Source organism: Haliotis cracherodii, unplaced genomic scaffold (assembly GCF_022045235.1).
Source record: "Haliotis cracherodii isolate W230 unplaced genomic scaffold, xgHalCrac1.p SCAF_15, whole genome shotgun sequence".
NCBI lineage: Eukaryota > Metazoa > Mollusca > Gastropoda > Lepetellida > Haliotidae > Haliotis > Haliotis cracherodii.
The window spans coordinates 5867614-5883211 of record NW_027266270.1 but is presented as its reverse complement, the minus strand read 5'-3'; the positions used below and the strand labels follow the sequence as shown (position 1 = coordinate 5883211).

The 15598-nt window shown below is 44.3% G+C and overlaps 2 protein-coding genes across 2 annotated transcripts in view; one reads left to right on the top strand and one right to left on the bottom strand.

Moving 5' to 3' along the window:
• The window catches only part of LOC139461745 (ras-related and estrogen-regulated growth inhibitor-like), a 41795-nt gene extending 35738 nt beyond the window's left edge, over positions 1–6057 (top strand). Inside the window, exon 6 of the mRNA XM_071243202.1 lies at positions 4601–6057. Coding sequence (XP_071099303.1) covers positions 4601–4735 — 135 coding nt within the window. The 3' untranslated portion in view covers positions 4736–6057. The remainder of the gene's footprint in view (positions 1–4600) is intronic.
• On the bottom strand, positions 5329–12314 carry LOC139462639 (uncharacterized). Its single transcript, XM_071244472.1, has 2 exons — positions 10799–12314; positions 5329–5336 (listed from the first exon to the last, which is right to left on the bottom strand). Exons 1-2 carry the CDS (start codon positions 12312–12314, stop codon positions 5329–5331), a joined length of 1524 nt encoding a protein of 507 aa, XP_071100573.1.
• Between the last annotated feature and the right edge of the window lie 3284 nt (positions 12315–15598).

The following is a 15598-nucleotide window of genomic DNA, read 5'->3' as shown; positions in this document are numbered from 1 at the left end:
GTCAACTCGGCTTTTTCCGTATGCAACACTCATCTTTGTTTGATATGTGGCTAAAAATGAAAACGTTTGTTTGTTGCTTAACGCCACCCTCAGCAATATTCCAGCTGTATAGCAGCGGTCTGTAAATATTTGAGTATGGACCAGACAATTGACCTGCAATAAATATGCATCAACCAAGTGAGCGAGCCTGACAACCGATCCCGCATGGTCGCCTCTTTCGACAAGCGTGGGTTGCTGAAGACCAGTGCTAACCCCAAATCTTCACGGATAGGCTAAGAATGACCAAACAAGAAATGATTATTCGATGGCGATGCAATTGGTGCGGGTATCATAGGCGATATACCATGCATCATATCAACGAGTATATGGCTAGGGCTAGTCCACCTTGATCTTAGGTGTCAGTACCGGACAGATCTTGATCCCTACGTCACTTCCTGTAATGGAGGATAATCCCTAAGCTGGTCTACCTTAATCTTGGGTGTCATTACCGGACAGATCTTGATCCCTACGTCACTTCCTGTAATGGAGGATAATCCCTTAGCTGGTCTGTCTTAATCTTGGGTGTCAGTACTGGACAGATCTTGATCCCTACGTCACTTCCTGTAATGGAGGATAATCCCTAAGCTGATCTGTCTTAATCTTGGGTGTCAGTACTGGACAGATCTTGATCCCTACGTCACTTCCTGTAATGGAGGATATTCCCTAAGCTGGTCTATCTTAATCTTGGGTGCCAGTACCGGACAGATCTTGATCCCCTGCGTCACTCCCTGTAATGGAGGATAATCCCTAAGCTGGTCTACCTTAATCTTAGGTGTCATTACCGGACAGATCTTGATCCCTACGTCACTTCCTGTAATGGAGGATATTCCAGAAGCTGGTCTATCTTAATCTTGGGTGCCAGTACCGGACAGATCTTGATCCCTACGTCACTTCCTGTAATGGAGGATAATCCCTAAGCTGGTCTACCTTAATCTTGGGTGTCATTACCGGACAGATCTTGATCCCTACGTCACTTCCTGTAATGGAGGATATTCCAGAAGCTGGTCTATCTTAATCTTGGGTGCCAGTACCGGACAGATCTTGATCCCTCCGTCACTTCCTGTAATGGAGGATAATCCCTAAGCTGGTCTACCTTAATCTTGGGTGTTATTACCGGACAGATCTTGATCCCTACGTCACTTCCTGTAATGGAGGATAATCCCTAAGCTGGTCTATCTTAATCTTGGGTGTTAGTACCAGACAGATCTTGATCCCTACGTCAGTTCCTGTAATGGAGGATAATCCCTAAGCTGGTCTATCTTAATCTTGTGTATCAGTACTGGACAGATCTTGATCCCTACGTCAGTTCCTGTAATGGAGGATAATCCCTAAGCTGGTCTATCTTAATCTTGGGTGCCAGTACCGGACAGATTTTGATCCCTACGTCACTTCCTGTAATGGAGGATAATCCCTAAGCTGGTCTACCTTAATCTTGGGTGTCATTACCGGACAGATCTTGATCCCTACGTCACTTCCTGTAATGGAGGATAATCCCTAAGCTGGTCTATCTTAATCTTGGGTGTTATTACCGGACAGATCTTGATCCCTACGTCACTTCCTGTAATGGAGGATAATCCTTAAGCTGGTCTATCTTAATCTTGTGTATCAGTACTGGACAGATCTTGATCCCTACGTCACCTCCTCTTATGGAGGATAATCCCTAAGCTGGTCTATCTTAATCTTGTGTATCAGTACTGGACAAATCTTGATCCTTACGTCACTTCCTGTAATGGAGGATAATCCCCAAGCTGGTCTATCTTAATCTTGTGTATCAGTACCGGAGAGATCTTGATCCCTACGTCACTTCCTGTAATGGAGGATAATCCCTAAGCTGGTCTATCTTAACCTTGTGTATCAGTACTGGACAGATCTTGATCCCTACGTCACTTCCTGTAATGGAGGATAATCCCTAAGCTGGTCTATCTTAATCTTGTGTATCAGTACTGGACAGATCTTGATCCCTACGTCACTTCCTGTAATGGAGGATAATCCCTAAGCTGGTCTATCTTAATCTTGTGTATCAGTACTGGACAGATCTTGATCCCTACGTCACTTCCTGTAATGGAGGATAATCCCTAAGCTGGTCTATCTTAATCTTGTGTATCAGTACTGGACAGATCTTGATCCCTACGTCACTTCCTGTAATGAAGGATAATCCCTAAACTGGTCTATCTTAATCTTGGGTGCCAGTACCGGACAGATCTTGATCCCTACGTCACTTCCTGTAATGGAGGATAATCCCTAAGCTGGTCTACCTTAATCTTGGGTGTCATTACCGGACAGATCTTGATCCCTACGTCACTTCCTGTAATGGAGGATAATCCCTTAGCTGGTCTGTCTTAATCTTGGGTGTCAGTACTGGACAGATCTTGATCCCTACGTCACTTCCTGTAATGGAGGATAATCCCTAAGCAGGTCATAACCGGACATGGTGAAACAAAATGAGAAGGAAAATGTTCAAATTCATCTACTGTTGTTTGTTTATAAATATGTTATCGTGTAGATGAGTCATTATCATGATCATGTCATCCACATTTTACACATCAGTCCGTTTTGCCGTTCTTCAAACACACATTGAAAACATCATTAATTGTTTCTTATAGCCTGGCAGTGTTGTGGCTTACAGAAAGGTCAATAGTATTAACGTGTTCATTCTTAGTATATGGCACCAGGACTTCTTTATCAGTTGTTTTCCTCAACAAAACTCGAGGCAGAGTTTAACATCTCGTTAAGTTTTTCGCGAAATCTCGGTTAACGCAACAACACCCGACATCATGACTATGTTCACAAACATTCCTTTCTCAATTATATTTGTTTACTGAACTAAGAAACGCTTCTTCTAATTATCTTGATGGATTTATTGTTTGAGTTTCCGTGCAATAACTGATGACGGGTTTATCTGCTCCCTGAAAGTTGTGTTGTTAACCAATACACAGGGGTTCCAGCATAAACTACAGATAGGTGTCTATCTTGCCTCGGCCACATGTAAATCAGGCTATGCCTTTGTGAGCCAAGAAACAGGCAAGGCTGTTTCGGTGCTAAAGTACCGCCTGGTTAAGGACAAGTACAGATTTGTTGCTAATGGTTCGTTGCCGACTTCCGCTGAAAGTAAGGGAACCAATTCTCACAACAGAGGGCGTTATCAGCAAAGCGTTAACGGGAAATCTCGAATTTGTTCCCCTGGTTCGCGCAATATGTTGGTACAATTGAGTGCGCGCTGATTTTGACTAATGCGGGTTTAGTGTCTTGAAATCTCACTTCTTGTGTAAGATGCTATAATAATTACATACCGTAACAAGACATACTTTTGCGATGAACAAGTGCGTTTTATCATAGAATAGTAAACTAACGATCGCGCTGACAGAATAGCTCTGATTGATCTTGACTTGTGGAATTATCACCTCACCCATAATGTGTCGACCATGAAGGAAAAAATACAAATGATAATTTTGGTTTTTCTCAACGAAAACGAAAGCTACAAGCGTTGCGGAGTCTCGGGATCGTTAACTTGACCTTCATCATCTCGACGGGGTTGTGGAGTAGTCTGAGGTTAAAGCGTTGGCTCGTCACGTCGAAGACCCGGGTTCGATTCCCCACATTAATTTACGAAGATGGCTGCATGTGCGCTAGTACTTATAGAGTAAACACAAACCATTCCGGCGATAAGGAATATTACTAACAGAAATGTCAAAAAAATGCAAAGTGCGCTTTTCAAGAAATATCCATTTTGATAGGATAAATATCATCCTTGAGTTTTTATCTCGCGAAATGTGAATAACACTCTCGATAATCACTACGACTTCGACGTTTTATTATGTATATGTCTTGACAGTCTGAGGTGATGACGTGGTAATTAACACGCCCACACATGTTGCTTTGACTCTTGTTTGATACAATGTTGGTGTGAAGGGTATGTATGTCCCCGACATTGTTGTAAGCGGCGTAAATACATACTCACTCACTCTCAATATAATTATAATATCCGTCGAGGTATCACTCCAGTACATCTGAAAACGCAATTAATAATACACATGATGCTTCAGCGTAAATGTAGCAAGGTTGGCCTTGATTCACGTACAAGCACGTGACTCAGATTATGTTGTTTCACGTGACACGTGTATCGCCATCGGCGATTATTGGAAAATAGCGTAATTAATTAAGTCGCCAGGAGAGGAAATAGCTGCCGTGACTTTTAGGCCGCTAAGATTTGTCTGAGGCAGACGGACCACCAAAATAATCTGCGCTGTCGACACGTGGCCAGGTTACCTGGTGCAGTCAAGTGTATGGGAACACAGCGTTAACCTGTGATGGGATTTCAATCAGTGAAGAAAGTTAAGGCTGTGTTTGTTTCTTTCTTGGTAAAATCCTAGTTTTGTTAAGGGTAATGTTGGGTAGGCTAGTGGTTAAAGCGCCCGCTCGTCATACCGAAGGTCCAGGTTTAATTCTCCATTTGGGTAGATTTCTTGATGTCAGCGTCGTGATGTTTGAATATTGCCGGAGGCGCATTTTGAACAACTTGGAAGTATATAATCAGGACTGACGGATGTATGTTTTGTTCCAGGTGATAGAAAAGCGAGAGGGTTCCACGAAGAGCCAGCGCAAGCTGTCACACGTGCCGCTCGGGTCGCCGAAACAGATCCGCGCAACCATCAAGAGACGCTTCAGCGTGTTCAGCAGGGAACGGACAACTTTGTGAAACACACGAGATTGAAACCACACACACAGCATGATTGATAATCCAGTTATCACCATTTTTGTTCTGATACAATTAGCTTGGACCCATTCAACACCATTGCTTCGTTTTGAAAGTGACGTAACATCTTAATTCTCTGATCTGTAACTCATGACGAAGCTATGGTGGAGAATGGGTCCATGGTATTTATCACGACAGTTTGGAGATATAGTGCTCTGCATTATCGAGGATGCGCCAACAGAGACGTAATTACTATGTTTGGACTCACATCAAGTCTAACTACAATGTACGAGTCCTCCACAATGTAACTCGGTGTCCGTCAGACACCTGAAAATCGAGGTCAGTTACAGGTCACAAGGACAGTCATGGGATAATCATATTCAAGTGAATAGCTTTCTCGGTTCCAGATTCTCGTGGACATAAAGCGACCTTGATAGCTGCAAACAAGAAATTCAATCTGATATTTGATTGCGAGGTGATCCTCGGAATGCCATAACTGTCACACCTGCTCAAAACACGCATTGCCTTCTCATCCACTCATTCATTGGCTTACACTGTTGCAATGCGTCCTTTAAGTTGACACCATTACGTACAAGCTATACACCTGGAAGAACAGAACAAGTTCTATATTTTCATCTCTACCTAACTTCCATGTATCTCTTGTAAATATCTTATCATAACTCGACCTGTGATGATGCGGGTTAGAATAGGTTTCAGCAACCTATGTTTGCCGGCGAGGCGACTATGCTTGTCGTAAGAGACGAATAATGGGATCGGGTGGTCAGGCTCGCTGACTTGGTTGATGCATACCATCGTATCTCAATGTCGTGGATCGATGCTCATGATGTTAATCACTGTAATTGTCTGGTCCAGACTCGATTATTTACAGACCGCCGTCATGTAGCTGGAATATTGCTGAGTGGGGCGTAAAACAACAAACAAACAATCTTGTGAATACCTACATATGCCACTGATGTCATTTTGATAAATGTTAACATTCACACTTTGCGTTCCTCCACGTGGTCGCAAGGACTGGGTCATATATAGAAAGTAGCAGAGGACGCAAGGGGTACAGAAGTATTCAAGGTCAAATAACCATTGACCGAAGTAAAGCAGTTACAGACGCGAGTCGTACAACATGTTACATTTTCTACTAGTCACGTGTCAATAGATAAAGGATTCTTAATGTTGAATTAATTAATTTTTCATTTTGAGAATGTATCATCGTAAACAAAAATGTTTGTGTTTTGCCATAAAATTGAAAGTTCATATAAAAATGTATCGTACGCGGTGCTTAAATCTGGTATATTTTGTACAGACCTGTTGTCAGATATATGTATCTTATGGCAACTTCACGACGATGCTTTACCAGCCGTTGGTATAAAAGCTAACATCAGACTGACTATTTTTATTTCTTGCCCGTGTACATTTCTCATGTTGCTAGAACTACATTACTATGTATTTCCTCAAAAAGAGTACATCGATTAGAAACCAGGCCTTCTTATATATTTGTTCCGATGTACTTTTTCCGGATTAGGGGACATAGGTAATAATCGAGTGCTGAGGTGTGTTTCTTACTGAGCACATTCTGTACAGTGTTCATAACATCTTTATAATAGAAACGATACAGATTGACTTTGTTGTAAAAAATATGCAGATTCCTTATAAATGCTTAAATGCTTAAATGCAAATGAGGGCACACGTAATGTACGGCGAAACCTGTCCAGCCCGCCCCCCTCTGACCACGCGTCGCTTGAGGAGAAACATTGGGATCCTCACAGCTTCCTCAACTACGCTCCGCTTTTCTCATACAGGGATAACGCGACCTAGTTTCGTGGGTCACTAGTAGTTAACGAGGTTTCATTGAATAGCATATGGAGATTTTGTTTCTATCACCCGGCAGCTGGCATTATTCGTTTATAAATGGTCAAGGTTTGTCATTTACCTGAGAAGGATTTTACGCCGCTTCTAGCAATATTCCTGCAATAACACGGCGTGGGGCACTGGAAAGTGGGCTTCACACGTACCCCCGTGGGTAATCGAACCCGGACCACTACGCTTCCCCGCCACCCAATGTGCATGAGTGCCCACCCCCACCCCGTTTCCATCAGTGACGTCACATGTAGTGCGCGAGGCATGTACCGCTGTTTCACAATGCCATGATTGTACAGTGTGATGATATGAATGTATAATGTATACAGCGTGGTTATTATATGTATGTATTTATACTATCGAACGTTGTACATACTCTGTCAGTATTTATGTAATACATTTTAGTGTATTGTGTGTAGTATAAATCATGTATTTTATCTGTGGTGTTCTTATGTCGAGACAACTAGAGACTCTGTTATATTATTTTCAATTTAGAAAACGAGACACTAGTGTGCCCGAGTCCCTGAGTCATATTATTTTTCCTTTCGCCCAGCCCTTGCTGTAATACTATAACTCCAAATGAAGCAAGTCTAGATTTTCTACAGGTTCTGAATTTCCCATCACACTGGAGCATTCTGAATGGAGTTGTTTGTTTCTATTAAAGTTATATATTTTCAGAGACTGAGCGCTGGACTAAAGAGACACATTCAATGCTCTTTGTTTTTGAGAGAAAGTCTTTGTTAAGGATTTTTGAGGTGCTTCCTTTTCAAGTTGGTCGCAGGAACTGCATCAACTCTGCATTGCGTGATTAAACGTTCAACTCTAGTCATGACCGGCTTTGAATGTATGATGTCAGTAGCATTTTGGATGCATACATTTGTTGATAATCATTATCATTATTTTATCGAAACGTCATTTGTTTTGTTACACTCTTATCAATTTAACCAAATATAACAAGAAAAGGCTGAGTCACTGGGATGACAGCACGCTCTGCTGCACATACGTTGCTACGGGTTACCTGTTGATTTCGCTACTAACATGTCAACAATGTTGACAAAGAGTCTAAAGGCCATGTTAATAGGGCCCATATAGACCAGGGTCACGTGAAAGTCCCAGCTATATTTGATTAGTCGTCCAAACATCGCTTGGTCTGCTAACTGAAATTGTATGATGTATTCACCGCGAAAATGATTTAAGAACCTTTTTTTCTTTCATGTACATTTATTCCGAATTTATCTTTTGCAAATATCAACATATATGACATTGACCTCATTTTGAAAAAAACCACCTATACATGATCACGTGAACATTCAGGTTGTAGAATAGATCTTCAGCAACCTAAGCTTGTGTAAGAGGCGACGAACAGGATCGGGTGGTCAGGCTCTCGTGGCTTGGTTGATGCATATCTTTGTATCCCAATTGAGTAGATCGATGCTCATGATGTCAATCGCTGGAAGTCAATCCAGACTCTATTATTTACAGACCGCCGTCATATAGCTGGAATATTGCTGAGCGCGGCATTAAACAACAAACACACTCTACACAAAGCGCGTGAACCTAGACATGAGAACAAGACCATGGATATTGCCATGCTATAGTGGAGAACTCAGTTATGGTCGACAGGCTAGGTTTTCAGCACCCTATAAATGACCCGTAGCACCATCGACTAACTCTATAGCAGATCAAAGCGTTTGCACATTTCTTCGCTCACTGTCAATGTTCACTATATTCCAACATGGATGGTACCTTCCTCATCCTAACCAGTGAAGTAGCATAAGCGATATGCATCAAACATTACATGAACCGCTGCGTTGTATCGAGGGACTCTCGCTAAGAGTATTATCTGCGCTGTATCTTGTACACATTGATAATAAACCATTAGATGTTAAGATGTTATATAGTTGTGTTTTGACTACAGTGTGAATGTAAGAGAAGAATGTTATTTATGTCGGTTTATTGTCCGCGTTATTTAAGTCCTATATTCCTGCCGCGTCATACCAAAAAGCTTTATACGAAAGTACTTTTTGTTACCCTGCCAGCGGGCTATGTAAGTGCAATGATCCCGAAAGCGACGTTAAACTCCATTTCACCTCCTCACGGTCCAATCACAGCATGGAACAACTCACCAATGGTTATGACAACATCAGCAACGATATTATGTATATTAGGACACTGACTCATTTTATATACTAGCGACCCGTGAAGATTCCGGGGTAGAATAGGTCTTCAGCAACCCATGCTTGCCGTAAAAGGCGACGAACGGGATCGGGTGGTCAGGCTCGCTGACTTGGTTGATGCATGTCATCGATCCCAATTGCGCGGGTCGATGCTCATGATGTCAATCACTGGATTGTCTGATCCAGACTTGATTATTTACAGACCGCCGTCATATAGCTGTAATATTGCTGAGTGCGGCGTTAAACAACAAACAAACAAAAAATATACTAGTGTATCTAATACAAACCATTACCGCTTATAACGTTTCTAAATGGTGCATTTAATACATCCGAAACAGATCTTTGTCTCCATCTACCATATCCGTTACAACCCCTTTCCCTTATTCGTTTCAAATGATGAAGATCACATATCCGATACAATATCTTTTCCAAATAATATTTATCTATCTGATTAAACAACCCATCTTTTCTAAAATATATGTATGATATATTTGATTAAACAACCCTTCTATCTTTTCTAAAATATATGTATGATATATTTGATTAAACAACCCTTCTATCTTTCATAAATTATGTAAATGATATATCTGATTAAACAACCCATCTATCTTTTCTAAATTATATATGTGATATATCTGATGAAGCAACCCATCTCTCTTTTCTAAATCATGTGTATGATATATCTGATTAAACAACCCTTCTATCTTTTCTAAACTATATGTATGATATATCTGATGAAACAACCCATCTATCTTTTCTAAACTATATGTATGATATATCTGATTAAACAACCCTTCTATGTTTCATTAATTATGTAAATGATATATCTCATGAAAAAACCCATCTATCTTTTCTAAATTATAGTTGTTGTTTGTCAACCAGGTCAGCGAGCCTGACCACCCGATCCTGTTAGTCATAGTCAACTTTCACGGCAATCATGGGTTGCTGAAGACATTTCTACCCCGGATATGACATATCTGACATATCTGATTAAACAACCCATCTATCTTTTATAATACAAACCATTCCCCCTTATATCGTTTCTGAATGAAGCACTTCTATAGTTTTAAATGGTGTATATATAATATCTCGTAGACGCGTCAATTCGCCGTATAGGGTTGCGTCCCTTAGAGTGAGTGAGTGAGTTGGGTTTAACGCCGCTTTTAACAGTTTTCCAGTTATATCACGGCCTGTCAGCTTTATGAGGGAAAGCCCGAAGTGACGCAGGTCTCAGACGTTTACCACTTCGGTGAAACCCACGAGCACGGGTATGGTGCTGACAAACTGCGTCCCTTAGACGCGCCATAATCCTATGATAATGGGTTCGAATCCAAGATTATGTTTCTAGGTGTTTCAGCACCAACCTGTGCCTGTGTTCCGCCAAAGTAGTAAATGTCTAAGATCGGCATCACTTCGGGCTTCGCTCCCATACCAAACTGTCACGCCGTCATGTAACTGAAATTTTGTTCAAAGCGGCGTTAAATCCATCTAACGCACTGTGCCATGGAGAGATGCGACGATGATACTAGATGCTGAGGTTTCAATATCGTGGCATGACCAGAGATCGCGGGGAAGAAAGTGAATTCAGTGAAGCATAGCAGTTAGAACGTTGTCAAGGTGACGATCTGTAGCCTAACCAAACTTGAACGGAACGTGGTGTATGCAAACATGTAAAGTGTTGACAATGAACGTCATGCCGTCTCCGGGACATTAACTCTTAGTGGGAAGTGGGGAGGGAGGACATCACCAGCATCGTCGTTCCGGAACAACAACAACAACATAAACACATTGAACGGAATACATAATCAAACATCACAAACAAAATGATGTGCGAAGTTGCACAGCTCAGGCATACATTAGGTGAGCGGAGATTCCAGCTAAGACATACAGGTGAGCGGAGATTCCAGCTCAGACATACATTGGGTGGGCGGAGATTCCAGCTCAGACATACAGGAGGTGAGCGGAGATTCCAGCTCAGACATACAGGAGGTGAGCGGAGATTCCAGCTCAGACATACATGGGGTGAGCGGAGATTCCAGCTCAGACATACAGGAGGTGAGCGGAGATTCCAGCTCAGACATATACGGGGTGAGCGGAGATTCCAGCTCAGACATACATGGGGTGAGCGGAGATTCCAGCTCAGACATACAGGAGGTGAGCAGAGATTCCAGCTCAGATATACATGAGGTGAGCGAAGATTCCAGCTGAGACATACACGGGGTGAGCGGAGATTCCAGCTCAGATATACAGGAGGTGGGCGGAGATTCCAGCTCAGACATACATGGGGTGGGCAGAGATTCCAGCTCAGACATACACGGGGTGAGCGGAGATTCCAGCTCAGATATACATGGGGTGGGCGGAGATTCCAGCTCAGACATACATGAGGTGAGCGGAGATTCCAGCTCAGACATACAGGAGGTGAGCGGAGATACCAGCTCAGACATACATGGGGTGGGCGGAGATTCCAGCTCAGACATACACGGGGTAGGCGGAGATTCAAGCTGAGACATACATGAGGTGAGCGGAGATTCCAGCTCAGACATACACGGGGTGAGCGGAGATTCCAGCTCAGACATACATGGGGTGAGCGGAGATTCCAGCTCAGACATACATGGGGTGAGCGGAGATTCCAGCTGAGACATACACGGGGTGAGCGGAGATTCCAGCTCAGATATACATGAGGTGAGCGGAGATTCCAGCTCAGATATACACGGGGTGAGCGGAGATTCCAGCTCAGACATACAGGAGGTGAGCGGAGATTCTAGCTCAGATATACATGGGGTGGGCGGAGATTCCAGCTGAGACATACACGGGGTGAGCGGAGATTCCAGCTGAGACATACACAGGGTGAGCACAGATTCCAGCTCAGATATACATGGGGTGAGCGGAGATTCCAGCTCAGATATACACGGGGTAGGCGGAGATTCCAGCTCAGACACACACGGGGTGAGCGGAGATTCCAGCTCTGATATACATAGGGTGGGCAGAGATTCCAGCTCAGATATACATGGGGTGGGCGGAGATTCCAGCTCAGACATACATGAGGTGAGCGGAGATTCCAGCTCTGATATACATGGGGTGGGCAGAGATTCCAGCTCAGATATACATGGGGTGAGCGGAGATTCCAGCTCAGACATACACGGGGTGAGCAGAGATTCAAGCTCAGACATACAGGAGGTGGGCGGAGATTCCAGCTCAGACATACAGGAGGTGAGCGGAGATTCCAGCTCAGACATACACGGGGTGAGCGGAGATTCCAGCTCAGACATACAGGAGGTGGGCGGAGATTCCAGCTCAGACATACATGGGGTGAGCGGAGATTCAAGCTGAGACATACATGGGGTGGGCGGAGATTCCAGCAGAGACATACACGGGGTGAGCGCAGATTCCAGCTCAGATATACACGTGGTGGGCGGAGATTCCAGCTCAGACATACAGGAGGTGGGCGGAGATTCCAGCTGAGACATACACAGGGTGAGCGGAGATTCCAGCTCAGACATACACGGGGTGAGCAGAGATTCCAGCTCAGACATACACGGGGTGAGCGGAGATACAAGCTGAGACATACATGAGGTGAGCGGAAATTCCAGCTCAGACATACATGGGGTGAGCGGAGATACAAGTTGAGACATACACGGGGTGAGCGGAGATACAAGCTGAGACATACACGGGGTGAGCGGAGATTCCAGCTCAGACATACATGAGGTGAGCGGAGATTCCAGCTCAGACATACACGGGGTGAGCGGAGATTCCAGCTGAGACATACATGAGGTGAGCTGAGATTCCAGCTGAGACATACACGGGGTGAGCGGAGATTCCAGCTCAGACATACAAGGGGTGAGCGGAGATACAAGTTGAGACATACACGGGCTGAGCGGAGATACAAGCTGAGACATACACGGGGTGAGCGGAGATTCCAGCTGAGACATACATGAGGTGAGCGGAGATACAAGTTGAGACATACATGGGGTGAGCGGAGATTCCAGCTCAGATATACATGGGATGAGCGGAGATTCCAGCTCAGACATACATGAGGTGAGCGGAGATACAAGTTGAGACATACACGGGGTGAGCGGAGATTCCAGCTCAGACATACATGGGATGAGCGGAGATTCCAGCTCAGACATACATGAGGTGAGCGGAGATACAAGTTGAGACATACATGGGGTGAGCGGAGATTCCAGCTCAGATATACATGGGGTGAGCGGAGATTCCAGCTCAGACATACATGAGGTGAGCGGAGATACAAGTTGAGACATACATGGGGTGAGCGGAGATTCCAGCTGAGACATACACGGGGTGGGCGGAGATTCCAGCCCAGACATACATGGGATGAGCGGAGATTCCAGCTCTGATGATATAAATTAAACAGAGAATTTATATTTACTGTATTTTGACAAACGTTTACCAGTAAGTGCTGGGCGTTTAGTTCATGTGGTACAAGAAAAGTCGTGCACAGTACCCATGATCGCACAGATGCCCTGCCAATTAGAAACAACATCTATTTCAATGACTTGTTTTATATCAAACGGTTCATGACCCGTTTTATACCGTAATTATCATATTGTCATGACACCAGCTGTTGAAACCCATTGTTGCAAACCGATTTCCGATTTATATCACGCATAGTACCATGGCAGATAATTGTAGATGTTTATGTATTGTTTCCTGACTATGAATGTTGATCATTGCCATGACAACACGGGGAGATGTGTTTGTACAGTTGGAAGATGCTCCATACTGGGCCTGTATGTCACGTGTTCTTAAAGAAGTGGCGTCTCAGAAATGTGATTAGACTAACATTTAGCCTCTGAAATCTTATATTACACAATATCCTTCTTGACTCTAAAAATAAAAAAATTCCCTATGCTGATTTGTGTGGAATAGAGCTAGCTTGAGCTGGCTAGACTTGCTTTTGTATGCATTTCTAGATTATTATTTTTTCATAAAATAAATATATTCCACGGTCATGGTGCAGGACTAAGATATGATGTACCACATCTATATATGGTGTGATCATCGGGGGTCGTTATGGACTGTTACCGTCGCCGTTCATGTGTTCACATTTGACATGCGGAAATGAAATGTCCGACAAAGGAGTAAGTGCCCTCACCTGGGATACGTACACTGAGAAGTGACCAGGGATACGTACCTGGAGGAGTAACCAGGGATACGTACATAGAGGAGTGACCTGCTATACGTACCTGGATCAGGACCCTGATCACTGATCCAGGTACGTATAACAGGTCACTTCCCCATGTACGTATAGCAGGTCACTCCTCTAGGTACGTATCCCTGGTCACTTCTCAGTGTACGTATCCCAGGTGACTCCTCCAGGTACGTATATCAGGTCATTCCTTCAGGTAAGTATGCAAAGGTCACTCCTCCAGGTACGTGTCTCTGGTCACTCCCCAATGTACGTATCCCAGGTCACTCCTCCGGGTATGTATACCAGGTCATCCCTTCAGGTACGTATACCAGGTCATCCCTTCAGGTACGTATACCAGGTCATCCAGGTCATCCCCCCAGGTACGTATACTAGGTCATCCCCCCAGGTACGTATACCAGGTCATCCCTTCAGGTACGTATACAAGGTCACTCCTCCAGGTACGTATACAAGGTCACTCCTCCAGGTACGTATACCAGGTCATCCCTCCAGGTACGTATACAAGGTCACTCCTCCAGGTACGTATACCAGGTCATCCCTTCAGGTTCGTATACCAGGTCATCCCTCCAGGTACGTATACCAGGTCATCCCTCCAGGTACGTATACCAGGTCATCCAGGTCATCCCCCCAGGTACGTATACAAGGTCATTCCTTCAGGTTCGTATACCAGGTCACTCCTCCAGGTACGTATACCAGGTCATCCCTTCAGGTACGTATACCAGGTCATCCCTTCAGGTACGTATACCAGGTCATCCCTTCAGGTACGTATACCAGGTCATCCCTCCAGGTACATATACCAGGTCATCCCTTCAGGTACGTATACCAGGTCACTCCTCCAGGTACCTATACCAGGTCATCCCTCCAGGTACGTATACCAGGTCATCCCTCCAGGTACGTATACCAGGTCATCCCTCCAGGTACGTATACCTGGTCATCCCTTCAGGTACGTATACCAGGTCATCCCTCCAGGTACGTATACCAGGTCATCCCTCCAGGTACGTATACCAGGTCATCCCTCCAGGTACGTATACCAGGTCATCCCTCCAGGTACGTATACCAGGTCATCCCTCCAGGTACGTATACAAGGTCACTCCTCCAGGTACGTATACCAGGTCTTCCCTCCAGGTACCTATACCAGGTCATCCCTTCAGGTACGTATACCAGGTCACCCCTCCAGGTACGTATACCAGGTCATCCCTCCAGGTACGTATACCAGGTCATCCCTCCAGGTACGTATACCAGGTCATCCCTCCAGGTACGTATACCAGGTCATCCCTCCAGGTACGTATACCAGGTCATCCCTCCAGGTACGTATACCAGGTCATCCCTCCAGGTACGTATACCAGGTCATCCCTCCAGGTACGTATACCAGGTCATCCCTTCAGGTAGGCTGCATGTGATCAGATCACAAAGTGCTTGAAGGTGCAGTGAGGCGTGCAGCCATAGCTGAAATACTCACACAGGACACGAGGCCGAGTGTGAGGTAAAGCACAAAACACGACTGTGAGGTCTGGTCCTGAATGTAAACACGATGGGGAGGAAAGACTCGAGCGCCGAACTCAAGGGGCGGTGTTTTACCTGACTTATTAAAACAAAACTCTCAAACAACCCTTTTCAACAATTTCACGTTTCCAACTCACTTTATTGAAG